General features: G+C 40.5%; 1 protein-coding gene across 2 annotated transcripts in view; it reads right to left on the bottom strand.

The window, feature by feature from the left end:
* Nucleotides 1-26,143, bottom strand: part of cacna2d3a (calcium channel, voltage-dependent, alpha 2/delta subunit 3a) — a 691,437-nt gene that overhangs the window by 372,837 nt on the left and 292,457 nt on the right. For both annotated transcript variants that reach the window (XM_034295715.1, XM_034295716.1), the window contains exons 6-9: nucleotides 22,426-22,557; nucleotides 21,427-21,487; nucleotides 21,183-21,333; nucleotides 19,935-20,009 (exon numbers count right to left, since the gene is read on the bottom strand). In XM_034295715.1, coding sequence (XP_034151606.1) covers nucleotides 19,935-20,009; nucleotides 21,183-21,333; nucleotides 21,427-21,487; nucleotides 22,426-22,557 — 419 coding nt within the window. The remainder of the gene's footprint in view (nucleotides 1-19,934; nucleotides 20,010-21,182; nucleotides 21,334-21,426; nucleotides 21,488-22,425; nucleotides 22,558-26,143) is intronic.

Here is a 26,143-nt window from a genome sequence, read left to right as displayed (position 1 = left end):
CTGAGCCTGGGTCCTCTCTAGGTTTCTTCCTAAAATTCGACCTTAGGGAGTTTTTCCTAGCCACTGAAATTCAACACTTCTGTTGTTTGCTCCTTGGGGTTTAAGGCCGGGTGTCTCTGTAAAGCACTTTGTGACAACTGCTGTTGTAAAAAGGGCTTTATAAATAAATTTGATTGAAGTACATTTTAGAATATCACTGAAGGCCCCTCAGCATGATTTCGTAAGGCATATTATTTCAGTATGCACTGACAATTCCAGAATTGTCAGTGTTTACTATGCCAGCCCTTTTTGCTGGCCTAGTGATGTCAGAATATTTTATATGAACTCTGAACTTTGTAAAATAAATCTATTCTCATCAGTCTGCTGACGTAGTTTTAATTGCATTTCTCACCCTCTGTTGTACTGTTTCCAGTGCAGCTCAAATAAATCAGAGCTTTTTCACATGAGCTGCCTCAGGCTGAAAATCTTAACCTGAGACCTATAGAATTTCGAGTGAAACCCATCTTCTGTTGAAGCAAATGGGGAAGAGGTTGTTGATTGTCATATTCTTCAACCAATCAGATTTCGAATTCGCCCAATAATTCTAGCTTGCCTGCGATGCGCTTTTTTCCTGAGATTAAACTAGTAAGGACGTAATATAGGAACATTTAAGATTTATTTTTATTTCTTTGGTGAGGTTTAGATTTGTACTGAGCCTTGTTGTCTTTTTAACGCAAAATGGAGGAGAAGAAATGCATTTGGTGACGGATTACTGGGAAAGCCTTTTTTGGGAAAACATGGAAATTGTGAGGAACCAAACCCCCACCTTGCAGCCCTGTCCCAGTCAAGTCCTGTGTCACTTTCAATCGATGAAATGTACACCTGGCTTAGTACGTTCTTATTTCTTTGGTACTTGTAATGTCATTGATTTAGTTTTTTGCGATGCAAATTTGGGTTGTTACGTCCTGTCATACTGCAGCAGAGATGGGGACAAGTCACACATGGTTAAGTCCAAGCAAGTCTCAAGTCTTAACCATCAAGTCTCGAGTCAAGTCTCAAGTCACAGTTCAGATAAATCAAGCAAGTCAAGTCAAGGGTTCACCCTAAGCAAGTCAAGTCGAGTCCTTATAAGTTTCAAGTCAAGTCAAGTCACAGTACTAAAGAGATGAACACACACACACACACACACTGTCCTCTGTTTCTGACGTGCGCTCGGTGCGCAGCTCGATTTCAAAATCAAATACCGTTCCGTCTCTGGTTAGAATCCTGCTGCGTCCATAGCAACGCGCTGTTTTTCATGGCAACGGTCTGTTATCAAGAAATAACACGCATTCTGCACTGGAATTCAGCCAATCAATGCAATAAGGGCTAATAATAACAACCTTATAAACTAATTATTGTGACTGAAAAACTGCCTAATATGTAATTACGCTGTAATTATTCTTGTCTGTATGAGTAAAAAAATAAAACTCTTCGAAATGTTTAGGTGCTAGTAATCACATCGGCGCCTCCATGTTAGCCTTTCATGCAGTAAAGTTAACTGTTATGGTGTAAGCACAATGCTTTTTAGTTTCAACGCGCAGTCCACAAACACTTGAAAATGCGCACATTTAATACAGACATTATAGCCTACGTGTAATAATATACATGCCCGCTCATTTTAAGATGCCCATCAACAATAAAATTCAGGCTATGCCACTGTTATAATCAAATTCCCTTACATCTATTTACCAGACGTATTCAGTAATGATAATGGTCACATTTCTAAAAAGAAAAAAACAAACATAATATGGAACCAAGGCCAAATTATGACAAACAAAATATTAATTCATTACATTAGTAACTTAATCGTTATAGATCTTAGTGAAACTGAATATAAAGAGATTACTTTCTTACCTTTCCTTGTGGTTCTTAAAATGACGAATGAAATTTGACGTTTTTGCATATTTAGCATCTGGCAAATCTTTTTTTATTCACACGGTCCAGTTCAAAGTCCTTGTATCCAAACGATACTATTTAGGGAGCTCGACTAACTGAATTGTGCAGCGTTAAAGACACATACGCTGATTAGTGGTGCTGATGTCACAACATATAAAATCATTTTATTGCTGTTTGTTTATTATAAGTTCAATTCATTGTCGAGTCTTCCACTTCAAGTCAAGTCTCAAGTAACTTGTTCTCAAGTCAAAGTCAAGTCAAGTCATTTTGATACTTTAATCAAGCAAGTCACAAGTCCTGAAAATTGTGACTCAAGTCAGACTCGAGTCAAGTCATGTGACTCGAGTCCCCCACCTCTGTACTGCAGAATGGTACTGTATATCCTTGATGGTTTCATTCGCCATGTATTCATTTTTCTGTAATTACTAGTGTTGTAAGCCTCTTGTTCAAATCGCTTTATTCCACTGTCCCTGAATATGGAATAGTTACATCAAATGATGATAGCCTAATAGACCATAGCATTAGGCAGCCATACATGCTAGAATTGTTAGCTTTGCGTCCATCGTGCATCGTGCTAATAATACTTTTCATAGATTAAAGAATATTATAAGGTGGAGCACACTGAGAAATGTTTAGAGCTTATGTAAGCTAATGTAGAGAACATTATATAATATTTAAAAAATCATATTTTGATGTTATTGTTTTAAATTAGCTTGTGCTCATTTGCTTTGGAGATTGATTGTGTAATACATCCAACCACACTAGTGTTCACACTGCACCTTAGCCTAGGGCTAAGCACATCCTAAGCCTTGGGCTAAGGGCCTGCTAAGCCAGTGTTCACACTTGCATATTTTGAAGTGGGAAAGCACCACCCTTAGCCTAGGGCTAGCTGGCAATCAAAAAACCTGCCCTATCACCTAATTTACATACGCTTGTGACGCGCACCGTTACCAACAGCTCGGTCTGTTTGTTTCTTTACACTCTGCAATGGTTTGTCTTTTCATTATACCTGCTTAATCTTAACAACATAGTTATTGCAGCTTGCCTTGGATGTAAATCCAGCAAATATGTCTAACATTTTTCTTTCTTCGCATAGTTTTAACAAAGTTGCTCATGCAAATTACGACAGGGTGGGCATCTTGATCAGTCGATGTCAAGAAGTTGTTAATTGAATCGTGGTAGCGTAACATTGATTTTGTGTCAATGATGTAGGTTACTGTAACATTATTCGCATGCCAGAGAGCGCGTAACATTTGCAGCTTATCATAGAATGTCAAATGGTATTGTGTCGTATTTGTCGGTTAGCCCAGGGCTTAGGAACAGAAGTGAATCCTTAGCCTAGATTTAAGCCTTAGCCCAGGGTTAACAAACTCTTCTGTGAAAACAGGCTAAGCTAACCCAGGGATAATGCAGTGTGTAAAGGCCTTATATTTTCCATCCCCCCACTGTAATGTACAAGGGATAATTCTCTGGAAAAACTCTTCAGTACCGCAGTCTATGTGTTGTACCAAATACTATAGGAGAGTTTGTAAAATTACAAATATAATGTGAAATCATGGGGCACTGTGCTACATCCAGCAAAAAAATTAATTCCCCAATGCAACACAGAGTACTGTACATGGAATTCATATTGCCTCATTAGTTAGCAGCTAGGGGCTTTTATTAGGAGTCTGGCTAGTTACTCTATCTAAAATTATTGTGATGGCATGGACATTGTAACAGAGTTTAGCTATTAATAATTTCCCTTTTAGATATGGTGTCATTTTTTCCAGCCTCAGTATCTAATCTATGCTTAGTAGATAATTAATCCACTGTTTTAATTTGTACAATGACTTGCTACTATAGGCAAATATTTAATGGAATGCAATGTTGCCATGATTATTTAATAAAAAAAAAACTACCTAGCAGAGTCAAAAAATTGCTAACGTTAGCGATAAATGCTATCGATGTTAACTAGCTAGTAACGTTAGCTAAGGGAAATATATTTAACTAACCTCAGTTTTTAATCTAACGTTATTTCTTGAAAAATCATTCTGGTGACATGAACAATATAACATACGGGTTAGCTAATAATAATTTGACCATTTAGAGATGGTGTCATGCTTTCAAGGCTTGGTAGCTAATCTATGCTCATGTAGCTAAGCTAATTCTCTGGTTTTATTTTTAGAATGACTTGCTAATATAAGCACATGTTTAGTGGAATGCAATGTTGCCATGACTATTTCATCAAAAATAAATGCTAAAAGAGTCTCATGAACTTCATAACCAATGATTTAGCTATTAAAAATGTGCCTTTGGAAGAGAGGGTGTTACATGTTTATGCCTCAGTAGATAGTAAATAATCCATTCTCAGTAGTTACAGTGAGGGAAAACATTTGATCCCCTGTTGATTTTGTATGTGTGCCCACTGACAAAGAAATTATCCTTCTATAATTTTAATGGTTGAAAAGTATTCGACCCCTCTGCAAAACATGACTTAGTACTTGGTGGCAAAACCCTTGTTGGCAATCAGAGGTCAGACATTTCTTGTAGTTGGCCACCAGGTTTGCACACATCTCAGGAGGGATTTTGTCCTACTCCACTTTGCAGATCTTCTCCAAGTCATTAAGGTTTTGAGGCTGACGTTTGGCAACTCAAACCTTCAGCTCCCTCCACAGATTATATAGGTACCAAAGTCAACATTTTTACAGTAAGAATATGGAGGGCATTTTCCAAATAAATGAAAGGTATTGGTTTTATTGTTGCCACGTGTAAGTCTATTGATCATCGAAATTAAACAGTTCCAAAATACATAGTTTGCTCAATTATTATTATGTTAATACACATACTTAAGTAAACATACCTATGAAAATGTTTATGATTATCTCTTCTGACCCCATTATTACCGTACAACAAGCAAAAGGTGAATTCATAAATATGCTCTGCGCTGGGGAAGTTATATTTACTATACAATTAGGTTACATTTATTAAATTCTTTAAAATTCAAGCAACTACCTAATTACATTATTTGGTTCGCTTTGAAGTATGGCCCCTATTATTGTTGTCATACTATCACAACATTTTAGCTGACAACTAAAAGGGCAATATTGTGCATTTTTAAATAAAAAAACATTTTTAACTTTTTACTACTTCAGTATAGGGCGTGGCCATCTTGGAATCATCACGAGTGACGTAACGAGCATGGTTATTTCTCACTGACAGCTAGCAGGCATTACCAGATACAAGATTGACAGATTGATAACAGGTATTTAAACATTTCTTCAAATTAACCAGCAAAAAAGAGATGCAAAGGGGGATCATATTGTATAGCCCCAGGTAGTACAAATTAATTTTACAGACCACCTTGTCCTACCTCTCAAGTGGCAACCAGACTCGCAACAAAGAGTAGCCATGCTGTTCAGCCGGAAGAGAGCATGTAGACGTGCTAGCTGGCTAGTGGAGGTATGGTCTGTAGCTGCTATGGACAGTGTAGATATGTTGGGTATTGTAAGATATATAGACTGTAGCAAAATAATTGGTGGTACCGATACATGTTTTAATGGGTACTGCTTCTTTCAAAATTAAACACGGATGTGTTCTGAAGCATGGTACCCAATTAGCTAACATTTATTTGGCTTAGGTTAGCGATGCTTAGCCCATCTATCCATTTGCTAGGCCATTATTGTAAGTTTTATAGTACTAGCACCCGATCAAATAATTACTTAAATTACCATTGTGTTTAAAACCTGCATTTCATGACTGTTGTATTCTAGTTTGTTTCCAAGTAGTTTTAGATCAGTTAGTCAGTAATTCATTATTGTACCAACTAGGCAACCACTAACCTCAAATTGCATAATTTGATCATCAAAATTATTTTGCCGTGTAATAACCCCAGTATTTTTTTTTTCTATTTCACAAGTGTCTGAGAGGACCAGTCACATAACATCTGGCTGTATGAGGCTTGTGAAGCCACTCACCCACCTTGCTTGAAGCCATCATGAGGGTTGCAAGTGTAACCCGTTTGCTACCGAAGTGACCTGGGATAACCATAGCTTTCTGTAACTTTCTTAGCACAAGTCTTGATTTTCAATGAACTTGTTACAGCTTTACGCTGAAACATGTTCTGTTCTTTATAACTAATAAATAAAGACGGTTTCTAAGTTCAGATGAGATTTGTGACTTGACCTTGGATTCCTTAGCGCTGTATTTCTGGCCTCATTTACACAAGCAGTCCTATCATTACTTGTTTTTTTTTTAGCATTGAGTAAATAGCCTTGATGGCCAATACCATTTTGGGTTTTCACAACCAGAGAGAGAGAGAGAGAGTGAGAGAGTGTGAGAGAGTGAGAGAGCTCCTACAACAATCATTAAAAAATCATTAGATTTAGTACAATGACAGGTTTAGCATTAATTTAATCTTAATACATTTTTGCAAACGCGAACAGCTTGGCAAACATCTTGGATCTACCAATCAACCATAATAGCACATTTTAAAAAAGTGATGCCATATATTGTGGAGGAACCTGCAGTTAACAACTACCAAACAACCAAAGAATAACTTGGACAAGAGGAACAACCAAAAATAGGATAAACCAAGGACAAAGAAAACATACACATACAAGAACGAAAGACCAGACTGCCAAGACATACAGATTAAATAAACTCGATTTGGAAGGTGAGCTAATACTAACATTTCTATACAAAATATAAAGCTATCAAACTAGTTATCAAGCTACTTTACAAGCTAAAAAGCTAACAGCCCCAGAAGAGGCATTCTATAAAAACCTGACAGTTAAAAGTGGATACATCTCAACAGCAGCCCAGTGGGTGGAGCTTGGGTAACCTAGCAATAAGCTATCCTGATGATATCACTAGTGAAGCAGGGAAAAAGAAGTAAAGAAGCAGGCTATTGAGAGAAGCCCCAGAGACCCTGAGAGCTGACTACCAGCAGCAGTATGACAGAAAAGTCAAAGCAGACCTACTGTTCTACACACAGAACCCAGAGGCCTGGCACACCACTGTCCATGCAGAGTACACCAATCTCAAGATGGGAGGGAACAAATCTATCAGACAGCTATACACAAATACTGAAACCAAATTCAATGTCAACTTCTACAACAATGGCACGGTAATGGTCCAAGGATCCCAGATTAAATTAGAAGAGTTTGAAAGAGAATTTGTCAGACGGAAAAATAAAGACCAATATGCCTATTAGAAAAATAGCCAACCAAACTGACATTGATCCAAGTAACACTTCTGCTCTGCCCAGAGCAACCACAGCCTCTAGTAACACCCCCCAATCCTCCACTACCCCCCCGCCAGCCTCCAGTATCACCCCTCCAGCCTCCAGTACCCCTGGCAGGACCCACACACACAGGGCATCAGTGTCTCTTCAATGTATCCAGGATTGTATATCCTTCCTAGAAATGGAAATTATAGAATTTAAAGAAAACAGACGGTCAGAGAACGATACTATCCAACAACTGAGAGCTGAAATGGATATATTAAAAGAGGAGACCAGGACCACTATAGCGCAACTAGGAGAGACAGTGAAGGAGCTTAAACAGGACAACGAAACCCTCAGAGAAGAGTTGACACAAACCTCCTCAGCATCAGACCGCAGCAGAACAGCCCCCCCCGCAACCAGACCACTGACATTGGCTCCCAGACTGAGACCAGCAACCAGGCAGAGACCCAGACTTTCAAGATGGACCCCCATCCCCCCACCCCTACACACACATCCCCTCTCCCTCCCCCACAGCCCACAGAGGAACAGAGACCCCAGCCACTCCCTCCGCCCCGACAACTCGCAGAGATACAGAGACCCCAGCCCCTCCCTCTGCCCCGACAACCCGCAGAGAAACAGAGCTCCCCACCACGCCGAGAGCCCCGTAAGACTGCCATCCTCATGGACTCCAATGGCAAATTCCTCCATCATAGGAAATTGTTCCCCAGACACAGGGTTGGTATGTTCTGGTGCCCTCACACGGACAGCGCACTAAAGCTGCTCTGCCATGCCCACCTAGGTCAGCCTGACAACATTATTATACACACAGGCACCAATGACCTGCACTCCAAGGGAGAGGGTGTCTCAGAGGCCCTGATGGAGGTGGCTAAGAAAGCCTGCAGAGAGTTTCCCAGAGCCAAGATCACCATCTCCACACTGCTGCCACGAACGGACTTCCCCTGTGATGTCATCAATGGGATCAACAGCAGAATCGCCAAAGGCTGTGGCTCCCTGACCAACGTAACCATCGCCCACCACCCTGCTATAACAACTGAACATCTGTACGACAGGGTGCACCTGGCCCGGAGCAACATCTGGAGGTTGGCAGAGGACCTGAAAGGAGCCACACCCTGCAAAGGAGATGCTCCCACTTTGTCACAGCATCGCGCACCCCACCAGCCAGGGGGGAGGAGAGCCCGGCCCAGCAGACCCCAATCTGCCAGGTCCCAGCCTTCTGGACCTCCACACAGAGTCTCCCAAGCAACTAAACCGCCACCCAGGGGCACCCAGCCCAGTGGAGAACAGCCACGCTCCGATGACGGGCCCCGAGACAGCATGCCAGGCCCAGCACCCTACACAGAAGCACAACACAAAACAGCCCAAACCCCATCCCCCACTGTGAGAAAGCAGACCTATGCACAGGTAGTCTCAGGACACCCAGACATTGGAGAAGTGAGGCAGTTACTACACCTCATCTGCAAGATAATTGGTTAATACAGATATTTAGAGAAGACATCTCTATTCATTGTTTTTAATTTAAAGGATATGTGTGTATGTGTGTATGTATATGTGTATGTGTATATATATAATTATTACTTTTCTCCCTACTGACACTAGCACAACCACACCCACACACGTCCCCCCAACACACACACACACACACACACACACCTCCACCACCACCACTATAAGTATAAATAAGGTAAAAAATTGTATAGAAAGAAAGAAAAAAAAAGTATTCTAAAAAGGCTATAACTTACCGTCTGATCTTAACTCAGTTGAATTGTTTACCTGTCATTGTACATAGATCTAATATAATAATCTGTAATATAGCAAATTAATGAAATTAAATCCCTCTTGATTAGCTCATGGAATATTCAAGGTTTGTACTCTTCCATCTTCGGAGCAAAGAGTAGAAACCCAGAGTTTCTCTCATGCATAGATGGTCATGACATTGTCATACTGTTAGAAACATGGTGTCGGCAGGACACAGACACTCACTGTCCCCCAGGTTACGCAGAAAATCCTACTGCCATCCCTCAAGCAAAAAATTACCAAACGTGGCAGAGACTCAGGTGGGGTTATTGTATGGTACAAAAAAGAGTTATCAAACCAATTAAAACAAATCAAAGTAGAGATCAACCACTACCAGGCCCAGGGTAGTATCTTGCTGATCGGAGACTTGAATGCCAGAACAGGATGTGAGCCTGATATAGTTGATGCTACTGGTAACAGTCACATCTTCAGACAGCCTCCACTGTACCTCACCCACACGATTCCCCAGAGAAACAACCCTGACCGTATAGTAAACAAAACGGGAAGACTCAGTGCATCTCTGCCGCTCCTTAAGCCTGTACATGCTCAATGGTAGGACAAGAGGGGACTCTTTAGGGAGGTTCACCTACTGTTCAACCCTTGGGACAAGTGTAGTCGACTACGCTATCACTGACATGGACCCCTCCTTCATCAGTGCATTCCCTGTCAGACCACAGACACCACTCACAGACCACTGTCAGATAAATGTCTATCTGAAAACATTTGGACAACCAACAAAAAAAGAATCCGAGGCCTGCAAGATGTTCAAACTACAAACTTCATACAGATGGGCTCCTGACAGTGACAACACCTTTAAAAATATCATCACTTCTCCTGAAATTACCAACATAATTAATGATTTCCTCTCAACCAAATTTCAATCAAATCAATCTGGAATAAATGAGGCTGTAAAACAAATTCTTAGCATTTTTCACACAGCTGCAAATAAAGCAGGTCTTACTAAAAATAGTTCTAAGATAAAACAAAAGCCCAATAAGGAAGAGTGGTTTGATGAAGACTGTAAAAATCTCAGGAAGAAATTAAGAAATCTGTCTAATCAAAAACACCACCAACCACAAAACACAGACCTGCGTCAAAATTAAAACACAGACCTGCAGAGACCCTGAGAGAATACAAACGCACCCTAAAGCAAAAAAAAGGAAAACATTACAATCAAAAACTACAAGAAATTGAAGACTCCATTCACCAAAATCAATTCTGGAAAAGATGGAACACCTTAAGCAAAAACGAAAATAAACATTTAGGAATTCAAAATGGTTATGTTTGGAAAAAACATTTTGAAAACCTGTATAAGGAAATACTACTTAACAGTCTAACCTCTAACCAAAAACAAATACAAGATAAATTAGGAATACTTGAAACAGCTATCAAGAACAATCAGGACCCACTTGATTACCAAATTACAATAAAAGAATTAGAAGACAGCATTAAAAAACTAAAACCAGGGAAGTCATACGGTCCTGACAGTATCAGGACAGAGATGCTTAAGAACAGCACTCCTGAGCTGCAGCAGGTCCTGCTTAAGTTGTTCAACCTGGTCCTTAAGGCTGGCTGCTTCCCTGAGATCTGGAGCCGGGGGCTTATTTCCCCAATACATAAGAGTGGAGACAAATCGGACCCTAATAACTACCGAGGCATCTGTGTGAGCAGTAACATGGGGAAGGTTTTTTGCAGCATCATCAATGCCCGAAAGCTGGCCTTCCTTACGGAACACAATGTCTTGAGTAAAGGACAAATTGGCTTCCTACCAAATCACCGCACTACTGATCATGTTTACACCCTACACACCCTAGTAGATCAACACATATACCAAAACAAACAAAAAAAGATTTTTACATGCTTCATTGATTTTAAGAAAGCTTTTGATTCAATCTGGCAAGAGGGGTTATACTATAAAATTCTCCAAAGTGGTATAGGGGGTAAAGTTTACGACATAATCAAATCAATTTATGTAAAAAATAAGTGCGGAGTAAAAATTGGCAACAAAAGAACAGACCTCTTCACTCAAGGGCAAGGTGTTCGCCAGGGATGCAACTTATCTCCAACGCTCTTTAATATCTACATTAATGAGCTAGCGATATTGTTGGAACAATCTGCAGCCCCTGGCCTCACCCTAAACAACAAAGAAGTTAAATTCCTGCTCTATGCAGATGATCTAGTGTTGCTGTCACCCACAGAGCAGGGTCTACAGCAACATCTGGATCTGCTGGAGCAATACTGTCAGAACTGGGCCCTGATAGTAAACTTTAAAAAATCTAAAATAATGATCTTCCAGAAAAAGCCCAGATCTCAAGAAAGCAAACATATTTTTACTCTAGGAAACACCACACTGGACCACACCCTATCCTACGATTACCTGGGGGTCAAAATCAGTGCCTCTGGAAGATTTGGTCTGGCAGTGAACGCGCTAAAGGAGAAGGCCTGTAGAGCCTTTTTTGCTATTAGAAGAAAATTTCACAAAATAGACATACCAATTAGAATCTGGACTAAAATATTTGATAGCATAATCACACCAATAGCGCTATATGGAAGTGAAGTGTGGGGTCCACTCAGTCAGCATGACTACACTAGATGGGACAAGCATCCAATAGAGGTCCTACATGCTGAATTCTGCAGAACTATTTTGAATATACAAAGAAGAACACCCACCAATGCATGCAGGGTTTGCACTGCAAACCCAAGAACTGAATCACAAAAAGAGTCCTTTCAGTCAGCTGGTCATGAGACTTACTAACCAACTAACACCTAACATCGTTCCATCTCAGATCAGCACTGCTTCACAATCACAAATCAGAGTGAACCAAATTGTTAAACAAACCAAAAAGGCCTATCTAGAACATTGGAACAATCAAACCAAAGCACAAAACAAACTAAGCTGCTATCGGGCCCTAAACAGAGACTATGAATTGGCTGAATATCTTTTTACTGTCAAAGATATAAAGCAGAGACAGATCCTGACCAAGTACAGGCTCAGTGACCACAGCCTAGCCATTGAAAAAGGTAGGCACAAAAAAACCTGGTTACCATAAGAATCCAGAACATGTGGTTACTGTACGACAGGTGAGGTAGAGACAGAGATGCACTTTCTACTACACTGCCAACACTACACAAAAACCAGACACCATTTCTTTAATAAATTTGAAACACTAGTGCCATCATTCACCATGCTGTCCAATGAGGAAAAGATGCAGGTGCTCTTGGGGGAGGGACACACAGCCCCCCTAGCTGGACGCTTCCTCAGAGAGTGCCACAAAAAAAGGGATAACCTGTGACCTGCTGTGAACTGTTAAATTGTATTCATTATTTATGTATTCTCACTTTATTGTTACTGTTCACCTCAACGTTTTAGCTGTTGCTAGGTTTTTCGGATGATGACGGTCATCTCTGCTCTTAGTGTTTATATGACTGTTATTTCTTTATTTGTACCTATTGTTCACTCTGAGCATTTTGTTATTGCTGAATATTTCTGACAATGCTGGTTATTGTTGTTCTTGATGTGACCTTTAATGGGGCTGCTACCGTGTAGACTCCTTACTGTACTTCTAACTTTGGCAATATGGTTGTAATAACTGTCATGCTGAGAGAGAGAGCGAGAGAGAGAGAGCGAGAGCGAGAGCGAGAGATTTACTACATCAGGTAAGTGTAGTCAACTATCAGGTAAAAAGATACACTGCAGACATCCACACAGAAGCGTTAGAATGTATATACCAAATATATAGAAAATACACTACTAAAAGAAAAAAGCAATTGCCAGGAAAGCTTTCAGGCACATCTCCGTATGGCTGCCGTAGACCACAATAGCAATGTGGCACAGGATCATGCCCTAGTTCTCCAAGGCAGCAAAGCAGTATGTTGTTGTCCAGAACAGGAAAGAGAAGACAAACAACTTCAGGCAGGAGATCATGGCTGGAATAGCTAACCAGTGCAGAGAGAATACCATCCAGGAAGTACTGAGGGAGCAGACTGAGAAGAATGAGAGATGCACTAGGCCAACACCGAGAGAAACTGGACAAGGGATTATCTATTGCTAAGCATCTCAGTCGCTTACATAAGTAAAGGGTAGGGTAGAAACGTGAAAATGGTTTCCTGAAACACCTATTATTGTTATTATTTTTTAAAGCAAATCTGCATTAAGTACTTTTTGTTTTTAGTTGTGTTTATGTTAACTTGGTTAAAAGCAGTGAAATTCATATTTAAAAAAAAGTTGATCTGTGTGTTTCTCATAAATGGCAATTTCCTATGAACTCCTATGCAAGAGGTTTTAGACGTATTTACAACATCCACAGCTGAATATTGTAGTACACTGGCAGATTTTAACTAAAGGCCTATAGCCAGGTTCAATTAAATTATTAGAACCATCTTATTTTTCAGAATACCATTTACTAAATTAAGCATATTGTAATAAATTGTTCCAATAAGTCAAATGTTTCCATCATAAAAAGCATATTCAAAGCCGTTTTATTTTAGGGAAACTTGGACTGGATAGCATGGACAACACAAGCAGGTTAAGGCGCTCTGATCCTTCCCAAGTGCTCCCTTACTTCATTGTAATTTATTAATTTGTCATGTGGTCAGTTGTGGAGCTACAGACTCAACATGAATTCACTTACAAAAATGTCTAATTAACTGGGGCCCAGTCACGGCTCTAATACCTGTAGCTGTATTAAGCCAGCTTCATAGTTAACTAATTCGAAATTCCAGCACAAGGACACAATGACACACCTCAAATGTAAAATAAAATACAACTACACACACTGCTGCTGGTTAGTTCACATACTGTAGTTATAGCTGTTCGCTCATGCCTAATGAAGTAATACCCGGCTGATCCTCTAAACACTAGTCTAAATAGTTTTGTTTGGTGTTTTGACATAGCTTGCTCCCACATTCACAGACACGATAGTAACACCACACAAACCTAGCTAGGTACCTACATCATAGTTAGCTATGTTTAACCTAGAGAACAATTATCAACTAGACCATAAGCTTGTAATGTTGCACACAACGTGAAAGTAACAGTAGCTGCAACTCACCAGCTATCCATAAGGGGCCCCAAACTTTCTGCACGCACATTCTTCAGTGAAAGCATGGCCTTATCTAAAAGGTCTTTCTCTTCACAGAGCATGGAGAAGAGACTGTGGTCAAGGATGCATGACAATTCTCCTGAACCACCAATACCCAGGTCGTACAAGTCTGCCGCTTTTCAGCAGATAGATTCATTCTTTGTTGGCATTGCCGTGCAGTTACAACCGGAGCATCACTCTGTGTTGTCTATATGTATTCCGACACAACTAAATGTTCTGCTTCATATGAAACAACTAGGGGAACACATTTACGTATTGGTTCAAAAACATATGCCAAGGGATGAAAAGGGACCGGTATGATGGCTCGGTCTTCCATTGTTTCTGCTGTTTGACGGGGTTGATATTAGAGCGCTACCATTCTAGTGATGTCAGTTGTATACATCATTCCAACAGGGCAGCACCCCATACCTTTTAAGTACACAATGTACATAATAAGAATGTATATTATTTATACTATATGGCTTAAATATTTATCATGTATTCTTTTTGTTATTAAATATATACCCAATTATGATATCAATGTGTGTAATCACGATTCAGATTCACTTTAAGGTGTTATACTGTTCTGATAATGTCAGACATTTGAAATATCCATATTTATCTGATGCAGAATATTATATTATAATACCATTTGAGGTAAATGTCCTGAAAACTATTGCAATGTAACATGCAATAACAGTAAAATAATATAATAATTCAGTTTGGCCAAACGTAATAATAGATATAGCACAATTAGTTGTTCTTTGTCACTCAGTTAGATTACTTTTGGTACACTTGATCAGGGTTGTGATTTTAGTTTGTGTTAATAAAGTTTCATGTTGGCCACATGGGGGCACTATTGGAAAGGAAAAACCATAGATGTCGTATTGCTTGCAACTATGGATATAAGTTGAAAAAAAATGCCATCTGGCTAGTAGTAGCTTCAATGCTGAAACCCGCTAAATGCTGCTTGCAGCTTTAATTAGGGTTTCAGCAGTTCACTGGTGAAAGCCTATTGTGTTTTTTCTGGTTCATTATTATATTGGTATAATAATTCTACTTGGTACATATGTTGACACGGACCATATGGAAAAAATTACTGCAATTATTTTTATCAGCTACACGGTGGCGGTATTGAGGTTTTTCACATTAGCACGGTCACCATACCCCCCACCGTTTGAGATACAGCATTGAAAAGAAGTAGATAAGTAATATTGTGGTATTCTTAAGTGGTATTATTTTCCATGCTGTTTGGTTATTGTTTCCTAATAGTAGTCAACCGTGACTTGTCTCTGGTTTGACACTTCGATAATGGAGTCAAAAATGTAATAAACAACCACATTAATTGTGTGGGGCAGTGGTTGTCTGAACCTTATCTCAAGTCGAACATTCCCTGACTTGATCAGGGATAGGTGCTGACTGCATTCCTCATCCAGTGCGCAATTGAATGCATAAAGGACATAGCCGTGTAAGAAGTCAGACGTGTCAATAGCCAAGTCTTGGTCCTTTGTGTTTTCCTGAAGGTACGGCCAATTGAAGGTACGGCCAGTTTTCGTAGTTACAAACGCCACCCCCCGCCAGTAAAATAAATGTCTTCATACACACTCTTTCAATTGAGCACTTGGCAAGTTTCACAGCTGGTGGTAGTCACTTTCTTGACAAAGAGTGAAGCAGATAATATATGCAAACTATAACGCACATCCCCTGCCCCCATAAGGCAGAACTCGTCCTTACAGCGTACCATCCTAACCTTTATATCCACACCATTTAACATGAGTTTCTCATGAAAGAAGATATCACTATGAACAGGGTCAATCATTTCAAATGTTGTACTATCCGCTGAATAGGCAGCCCTTTTCCTGAATCCATCGTTCTCTCCTGCAGGGTTCGTAACATCCATGTGACCTGCGGCATCTTTGAAAAACAAACCAGCTAAAAATGTTCTTTAATGTATCACATCCATAATTCAGAATGCTCTCTATAACGGCTCTGTAGGGGTATGTGTTGCTACTTTGACTAATTAAACAATCACCCAAGGAGACATCATCTTGTGAAAATAGGGTGGCTATCAGGTAGTTGATATATTTGTTATTATATTAGTTCTGTCCGGTTTAGTGACTTTTATGCGTAGGTACAAAAAAGTATTGTTTAGGTCAACCGAGTCTTCGCCATTTCCTGCAATAAAGAACTCCAGAGGGGCTGCGTCTGATGTTGCTGATAGGGTTGGTATTTCAATGTATTAATTTTTCTCAATAGATGTCTGTGTGAAAGGAACTGTGAATAAATCCAACTCTGTTTTCATATATTCACCAGACATGGTGTAGGTGTGCCATCTTCCTAAAATATATTCTCAATCAACCTTGCAGTGTTCCCTTTGAGTGTCCTCCGAGCGCTATGTTTTATTTTAACCGTGGCTCTTGTTTTTGTCTCATTCTTGCGTTTTTTACTCTTTGATAAAAAGGATACCACTCCTACCAGGTGGTGTCCTTCTAACACCTCGAGTCATAACCATCAATCTTGAGCCATCCTGCTGTTTTGTTTGGCGTGCCATAACATTGCTGACAACCTCGCTAACAATCTTCCTTGCTGCTTTTTTCAAATGTAGTTTTGCTATTGAGAACCTGTGCTTCAACAAAGGTATTGCCATCCGGAAAAGCCCTCGGAAAAGCCCCCCTAGACCAGCCCCATACATTGCAGCGCTACCATGATACCCCGGTGAACCGTTACCGGCCTATGTAGTGTAGTATTCAACATACCTTTGAGGATCATCGTAGAGTTTCTGAGGCTGCATCTTATAGTCTAAAAGATTGTTTGGCGGGTCTGAAGTGTAATTTCACAATCCCCTTTCCCACTACGAACGAAAACATCTGATTCTGATCAGATTTTACTTCAATACAGATCTCATCAAACTGACTCTAAGGGGTATGTAGTGTGGCTTGTCGTACATTATTGTGACAACTTTGTTATTTTTCCCTGCAATATGTACAGTTATCAACAGCGGGACATGGCTCTTTGATAATCAATTATATCTGTGTATATGTTTAGGCCGTTAAACCCTGCCAGAATATCTGTGGGAAATGGGCCGTACCATGGAGCGTACCATCTTTCACCTGGTTTTAAGCCTAATATCAACTCTGCACAATTTTTTTTACTAAAATGGGTCTCGCCTTTTAGACACATTCTATTTTCAAATTCATCATACCCTGCCCATACGCCACATGGTTTTATCTGTCATTTGTTTTCCTATGCCTCTGTAATAACCAGCGATGAGTTCATATTTCCAAGTTTTGTCAGGTTTCGAGTCATGTAGTTCAAATGCGTTTTCACCCCATGTAAAAGGCTTCCATTTATGTGGGTATTATAATTTTATCAAAGACACTTCCTAATTACCTTTCTGCACTTTATAGATTTGAATTACCTTTCAAATCAATAACATTGGCAGGTTTTGTGGTATAGCTCAAACTCTAATTGTTTGGATAGACGTCTCGACGAGTTATTGGGCAGCGTTATGTAGAAACCGCCATCACTCATGCTGATCACAGTCGATGTAAATGACATGGTCCAGCAAATCCAAGTGTTTTATCCAGTTTGTAGGTCAAGGACTTGTTCCGATGCTATCCAACTGTTGAATTTCTCAGGCCAACCAAGCCATTTCACAAGAGACATTTTGTTCCCTTTCTGCACTTTCACATCCAGAACAGCTTTTATACTTAGCCACAATTATTTTCAGTAATTCCTGTTCATAAAAGGTCCCAATGATCACATCACCTTTGTAATCTTTTTTGTATTTACAGGAGGTGCATTCTCACGAAATGCATTCTGTTATTGTAAAATATTCATCTGAGTACCCTTTTTCATAGTCTTTGGTAAACCTCAACTTTGAGAATCTGACAGTACCTGCAACTCAGAACTTGGAACTTTTATTACCATTTCTCAGCGTTGTTGTACCATACAGGTTCTTGCGATTTAGTCTAACATTTTCTTCACAAATGTAGACAAGCTTCATAGTAGACCGATTAGAAGCTATGGTTGTAACCATGAACTAAATGAGTGTTGTGTTATATTCTGTAAATTTTTTATCAATTAACAAAATGTATGCAACCGGACGTCAGGGGAGAATCTTTATTTAGCATGAGTCCAAGATGTTGATCTTCCATAGTTCTTACAAGTTCTCCAGAGATAGGGTGCAGGTCAGGCTGCAGGCTGTTAGCCAGCCTGCTAGCATAGTGGAGTCTGTCAATAGCATAGCCAGAGTAGTTAGTACAGCTTTACCTATTGCCTCTGTGACTCGTTACAGGCTGAGAAAAGTTAAACAAGGTAGTGCTAACAAAAACAACCTTATTAAGATAAAGCCTTCCTCCACCTCGGTCAAAAATAAAAATAATTGTATCACTTCGCATCTCAAAATGGGACTCCTAAATATAAGATCTCTTGCTCCAAAGGCAGTTGCAGTAAATTAATTAATCTATGATCATAAACTAGATGCTATTGGTTTATGTGAAACGTGGCTAAAGCCTAATTAATTCACTGCCTTAAATGAGGATGTACTACTAACTTTTCTCAGTTTCCTCCAGTTTTATATTTTAGAACGAGATGAGGTCCTGGTCCACACCTGCGGATTCCCTGGTTTGGGGCGCCCGTTGCTGTCCCTGTCCTTGTCCACCTGGTCATACTTCTGACCTAGTCTAAATTCAAATAGACTCTGGATTTAGCCCAGATAAATTTATTTATTATTCCAATTGGACTCTTAATATCTCACCCGGCACAGCCAGAAGAGGACTGGTCACCCCTCTGAGCCTGGGTCCTCTCTAGGTTTCTTCCTAAAATTCGACCAATGTAATCATAACAGCTAAGCATAATCACACCAGTCGTTACCTAGCTAGCTAACAGTAACGTTAGTAGTGATAGCTAGATAACTAGCAATGGAAACAACTGACAACTTTCTGAAAAGTAATTATTTGTAGCTAGCTAGCAAACGATAGACTAACCCGTATACATGTAGGAATGTTTCGTGGGAAACAGAGTATCGTCTTATTACATACAAAGTACTTTGTTGTTTGCGTTTGGTCTGCTGACTTTGTTTACAACGCTGTGTGTTTTCAATACAGTTCACACTCAAGGTGTTCAATACTCCAAGAATCTGTGCATCTTTCAAAGTCTCTGTCATGGATGCCATGGTTGCCCTTTGTTTGGAAATATAATCCGTGGACAGTTGTTTAATACAAGACGTGCCAGCATTTTCTTTTTGGCCATCTCCGCATTTGAAATTAAATGCCTACATTTTCAGAAGAATCTGCAATGTCTTGTTCTCTGACAATCTTTTGAACAGTGTCTAAGTCTGGATCCGGGTCAGTGAGGGTCATGCCATCATTGCTCTCCAGAAGGTATTCTCTAACAACTTATTACAACAACTTGATTCTCTAACAGTTGAAATACTATATCAAGGAAGAATGGGAAAACATTTCACTTTCAACAAACAGCAATGGTCTCCTCAGTCCCAATTTCTCTTAGTGTTTTTAAAAGAATAGGTGATGAAATACAGTGGTGAACATGCCTCTGTCCCAACTTTTCTGAAATGTGTTGCTGGCGTCAAATTCAAAATTGGCATATTTTCCAAAAACAATAAACATTTGCTATGTTTTCTTTGTACTATTTTCAATTAAATATAAGGATAAATGATTTGCACATCGTTGCATTATGTTTTTATTATCATTTTACATAGCGCCCCAACTTTTTTGGAAACAGGGTTGTGGTATTTTATTCTGCATTTTATTTTTATTATGAACACATTCAGAAACTGCAGCATATACTGGCATCACACTAGACCACAATACACCTTAGATCCTAATGTGAGCTTTTGACATTTTGTTGTACAAAGGAGGGGAATTTAGGTAAAATTGGTGCAATGTACTCACGTTTTTGTTGGTGACGTCAGCTTGGACCAGAGTTCCATTCAAACAGGGCTCGACGTAGTGCAGCTCTTCATTGTACTAAAGAAATGTTTTTACAGGGATAGGGAAAGAAAAACTAGTTGTTGAATATCGGTCTTGATTATGTATAGGACTGTTTAAACAGATATAACACATTCACAAAAAACAGACGAGTGAGAAAAAAACAAAGCATACATTAGCCAGTCTACCTGACAAAACATCACTTGTGTTTGCACGTATGTGTGTTTTGTGTGTTTGTATAAGTGTGAGTGTGTTCCCCAATCCTCCTATCCTTGATAATATTTATTACATTAATTTACTACACTGCTGCTGGCTCTGTGCAATGCTGATTACTCTGCAAAGCACCTTGCACACACAAATGCAAACGCATTGAAACAGACACAACTACACAGTATACACACATGCAGGGACGCAGTCGAACACACACACACACACCGCCTGCCACTCTGTGATAATACTTTTGATTTAATGCATGACTACAAATTAGACTTCAAAGTCAACAAGGAGGGATGTATCACCACGATCCGTTCTGAGCTTTGAGTGTTCTTGTATGTTTGCATGACATTGTATCTATGCATTGGAAAATGTACTATGAGTCAATCATAAAGAATGCCTACTGCCATCTGCAGAGAAACAACTTCAGGAGAAAATTAACCATTATGTTTCATGTTTCTGTCTTCCAACCTACAATCAGCTGACAAAAGGATAATTCGGTCAGCTAATATGATTATAACATCAAATGAAATCTCTAAACTAATGAAAAATGTGCATCCAGATTAGATCAGAAGGAAGTCTGGCTAAGTCTGGGGAATATTTTGATGCATAATATTAACAGACTCAGCAATGATAATACTCATGCTCGTACATATGCGTACCACACAAACACACACACACACATATATAAATCCACTGATGAAATATCATTTGACTTGGCTGTTATAACAATGGTTTCAGAGCCGGGGGCAGGATCCAATCATAACGTCCTGTTTTGCAATTCAAATCTTCCTCTAGCCTACTGCCAATTGGCCGAGAGCGTGACTGAGGAAAAGAGCTGCTTCATTAGAGTGTTTCCTCTGATCTCAGGAGAATAGTTTGTATGTGTGTGTGTGCGTGAAAGAGAGAGAGGGAGAAAGTTTAATGATGAGTTTGTGAACTCCCCCTTCTAAACTATGTGAGGGGGATTCCTGACACAAACACACACGCGTGACTCACAGCGATGACGTTGAAGAAGTCATCATCCCCAAGCGTGTCCAATATAGAAGAGACAGTCTGTCTAGCGATGGTCAACCTCAGGCCCTTCATACTTCCACTCACATCCACCAAGATCACCACGTCCTTAGGAGACGTGGCTGCCTGGATGTACCTACACACACACACAGCAGAAGCATTTCAAGTATGTTGCAAGAACAGGCAACACATTCAGTGCTTCAGCGACGGTGGGCAAGGAAGTGCTCACCATTTGCGGTTGCGACAGTCGAAAGCAATGACTCCATGTTCATCCGGCCTCCACTTGATTCCTGTGTTCACAGCGACCACAGGGAAGAAGACACACCCTCAGTTATGATTTCATGCACTGAGAAGGGGACCACTATATTGTTGATTGATCAACTTTCTGAGATGTCTTCACAGGTAGTGATGTGATTACATCAAGATGTGCATCTGACTAGTAACTGAAACGTTGCTAGATCAAATCCCTGACACACCAAGTTGAAGAATCTGTTGTTCTGTCTCGGAGCAAGACAGTTTACACATATTGCTCCCAGGCCGTTGCTGAAAATAAGAATGTGTTTTAGTCACACATACTATACTTAAAATAAGCAATTCAAAAATGTAGCAGCTAATATTAACTACAGCGAGTAGGATAAGGTGCCTTGCATATAATCATGACACCTTAATGTCAGGCTTGGGGATTTAAACTAACAAGCTTTCAGTTACTGCTCCAAAACCTTAACCAATAGCCTTTCTGCTGCCGCAATGTCACCATTAAGCCTGGAATAACAGCTTCTGCTGAGTATCATGTTGGAGCGCGATGTAAAACGACTGCTAGTGAAAACGACTTTGACAGGTTTCTGGTGGAGACGGAGACACATAATATGAAGCTAAATTGAAATGAGTTGCATTGAAAGCCAGAGCTTGAATTGTCTTCATCACCTCTCACTATTTATTCCCATTTTCCCTCTCCTCTTCTCCAGTTGAACAGGAGTAAGTGCAATTTGCATACGAGTGCATACAATAGTCAGTGTCTGGGTAATTGCGTGTGTGTGTACCACAGGAGGCATGTTGCCTCTTAATTGGGGAGCACAGGCTCATAGTAATAGTTGCAACAGAATGAATGGAATGGTTTCAGTGTTTAACACCCTTGCCTTTACTCCATTCCAGTCCTACTGTCATCTTTTAACACGAACATGCACACACTCAAATACAAACTGACACATTCTCTGTCACGCACACTCACCTGGGTACTGCCTGAAGAAGCCCTTAGCACTGCCAAAGTACTGCCATATGAGCGATGGGTCTCTCTCAAAGTTGTCCACGAACACTTTATTCAAGGCCTCCGACCAGTACACCCCGTTTACTATGGCAGAGTCTAGATGGGAGAGAAGATGGGGTGAGGTGGTGGAAGAGAGGAAGGGTTAATCTCTTCATTAGAATTTGTACTGCTGCATTATAATTGACTGGGAGTTGGCTAATGTCTTTTTTTTTATTGGGGATAAGAGAAAACCAAATAGCATACAAAAACCATGTACATTACAACAATTTGGGTATTATCACTTAGGGGTCCAACTTTTTCCCTCTGAACCCCTACTCCCACTTCCTATCTGCCCCCGCCCTCCCTTCATCTGCCCCCCTCCCTCTCTCCATCTGCCCCCCCACCCTCCATCTGTCTTTTCTCTATATCCCTTCTGGCAGTGGAGTTTCTATAAAATTTTACATGGGGTGGCAGAAGGGTGGCAAGTTGAAATTCAAGGGTGGCATTAGGGCTGTCGCAATTATTACATAATTGCCTGATAGTCATTATTTGAGCCAGAACGCAATGATTTTTATGACAACAATCTTTTTGCACAATATTTTGATTCCAAAATTGTATGTTTCCAATCTGAATGAGGGATTTTTACGGCAAATATTAGACACATCTCAAAAAAACATAATGCGGAATATGTCAGTTCACATACAATGTGATTTTCTGGATTTCTGGAACAGTTGTTGCCTTCTCACCAAGCTGCTTGCCTATTGTCCTGTAGCCCATCCCTGCCTTGTGCAGGTCTACAATTTTATCCCTGATGTCCTTACACAGCTCTCTGGTCTTGGTCATTGTGGAGAGGTTGGAGTCTGTTGGATTGAGTGTGTGGACAGGTGTCTTTTATACAGATAACGAGTTCAAACAGGTGCAGTTAATACAGGTAATGGTGGAGAACAGGAGGGCTTAAAGAAAAACTAACAGGTCTGTGAGAGCCGGAATTCTTACTGGTTGGTAGGTGATCAAATACTTATGTCATGTAATAAAAAGCAAATTATTTATTTAAAAATCATACAATGTGATTTTCGGTATTTTTGTTTTAGATTCTGTAACTCACAGTTGAAGTGTACCTATGATAAAAATTACAGACTTCTACATGCTTTGTAAGTAGGAAAACCTGCAAAATCGGCAGTGTATCAAATACTTGTTCTCCTCACTGTACGCTTGTGCGGGTAAAACTTATTTGTGTACGGATGTTTATGATTGCAAACGTGCATTCGCATGCCTGGGGTTTCTGCAACATTTTGACAATTTTGGAGCAAAATATCAAGACTACTGCAGATTTAGTGTATGTGCGAAAAGCTATGTTTGATAACAGAATAGGCTAACACATCCTTCTATAATGGGTTACGTTCAGATAAACATCCAGATTCTGGAAGATCGAGGGTTATTGGATTAATTTGAATGACTGAATATCTGACTAAACTTTAGTGTGTAATTTAGAGATATCCCCAATCGTATTGAAGTAGAAAGGAACAGTTTAGAAACCCTTTCCAAAGGCACTGTACAAAACCCATGAGGTAAAATGCTAATTCCGTTTTTGGCTAGCTATGTAAACTCTAACTGTCGGTGACTGTACGGTGAGGATCAGTGCCACCGTGCCGTACACCCCCAGTTCCCATCACTCCACAAACACATCCCGGACTAGTTTTGTGTCACATGTCTTCAATCATTCACACCAGGTCCCAATCATTCTATTAGTATGTGTTTAAATGTTTCTCCTCTGCTTCCCTCACTTGTCGATCATTGTTTTCGCTGTCGTTCTCATTGACTGTCACACGTAATGGGTGAGTGCTTTCGGTTTGCTGTTTCTATTCAGCCCCTTTATTTTCATAAAGTTTATTTTGTACTTTTTTTGTTTGAATATTAAAAGTCAACATCGACTACATTCTGCCTGCGCCTGGTTCCTCTCTACCACCACCGTTACAGAATGATCGACCAGCAAGGAAACAGCAGGTCGGAATAATGCAAAAAAATATTTAAAAAAGAAAAGGAAAACTAAATAATAATAAAACAAAAACACTGTGGCCACATGGACCAGTACCAGTGGCCATGGGAGAAGCCGGAGACGCCCCCTGCTGCACAGCAGTCGCAGCCGCCAACGCCCCCTGCTGCCCAGCGGTCGCAGCCACCTGTGCCCCCTGCCGCCCAGCGGTCACAGCCACCAGTGCCCCCTGCCGCCCAGCGGTCACAGCCACAAGCGCCCCCAGCTCCCCCTGCTGCCTTGCAGCTGCCCAGCGGTCACAGCCGCCAGCTCCCCATGCTGCCCTGCGGTCGCAGCTGCCAGCGCCCCCTGCTGCCCAGCGGTCGCAGCCACAAGCGCCCCCTGCTGCCCAGCAGCTGCCCAGCACACCCTGTTGCCCAGCGGTCGGAGCCACAAGCGCCCCCTGCTGCCCAGCAGCTGCCCAGCACACCCTGTTGCCCAGTGGTCGCAGCCACAAGCGCCCCCTGCTTCCCAGCAGCTGCCCAGCGGTCGCAGCCGCCAGCACCCCCTGCTGCCCAGCAGTCGCAGCCGCCAGCGCCCCCTGCTGCCCAGTAACAGCCGCAAGCTCCCCAGTGGCGGCAGGAATACACTGGAGATGCTCATTTGTCTGTGCGTGTGTCTGTGTGACCCAAAGTTGTCACAAAGGTTCACACAAGGTGTCTGACAGGTCCCCACTGTGGAAAATGCGATTTAAAGGTTTGGATTACGTGAAAACATTAAGTGTTGAATGTAAGAATTGGGGTTAATTTTACGTTTAGGCATTACGAGTTAGGTTATGTTTTAGCAATAAAGATAAGTCAACTGAGGTTAAGATTAGAGTTATGTTTAACGCTGGGGGTTAGGGAACATGTATTTCACAATTTTAGGTCCCCACAAATAGAAAAAAACGAATGCATGTTAGCAGAGAAATGCACTTTTGCAGGTTCAGGTTATTCTGGATTGTAGTTTGTAATTTTAACCGATTTTATATATTAAATTTATTGTGTTCTTTACATCCCTTGTAAAATAATATATACTCTGAACCTTCCCTTTACTGACAAAATTTTGGCAATATTGTTATGAAAATTCTTGAACTGATGTATACTCAATCCTATACATGTATAAATGGGTTACTAGTTAAAGGTTCTGAGTCCCCATGTTTAGATAAGGAAAGGAATGTAGGAGGGGGATCTGGTATTTGTTAATGGTCATCATTGGATGGTCTCAGAAGATCATTGGGTTATCCATTAATTGTCTATCAGTTTAAACCATCAGTTTATCTGTTCTTTGTCCAGATGCTGTGTCTCCTTTAGAGTTGAAAAGGTTGCCCACAAGGTCCTTGGTTTAATGTGGGGGAGGACAGCCTGCCCCTTGGTTAAAACCTAGGCATTGACAGAACAAAGGGAATGTGTATTATTGACATAGGACACCTGGGCAGTAACTTACCACACCCCTTAAATATAGACTGTTCATATATTTTCCTCAGAGATTCCTCACAGGCCTGTTATGATAGGCTTAGGACGCATCTCTCTATTTGCAAATATAAAATAAACTGTTAATTGTGCCAAGAGAATTGTGTCTCTGTACATACTTCCATTAAGAGTTCCTATCGATGGAATTACCATCACAATATACACGGAAGAGACTGACTGTCAACAAAGATGCTTTTCAACCGTAGCATTCCAGTACCTT

This window comes from Esox lucius, chromosome 12, assembly GCF_011004845.1.
Source record: "Esox lucius isolate fEsoLuc1 chromosome 12, fEsoLuc1.pri, whole genome shotgun sequence".
Classification (NCBI taxonomy): domain Eukaryota; kingdom Metazoa; phylum Chordata; class Actinopteri; order Esociformes; family Esocidae; genus Esox; species Esox lucius.
The sequence above is the reverse complement of the archived record's forward strand: the minus strand, read 5'-3'. Positions and strand labels throughout refer to the sequence as shown.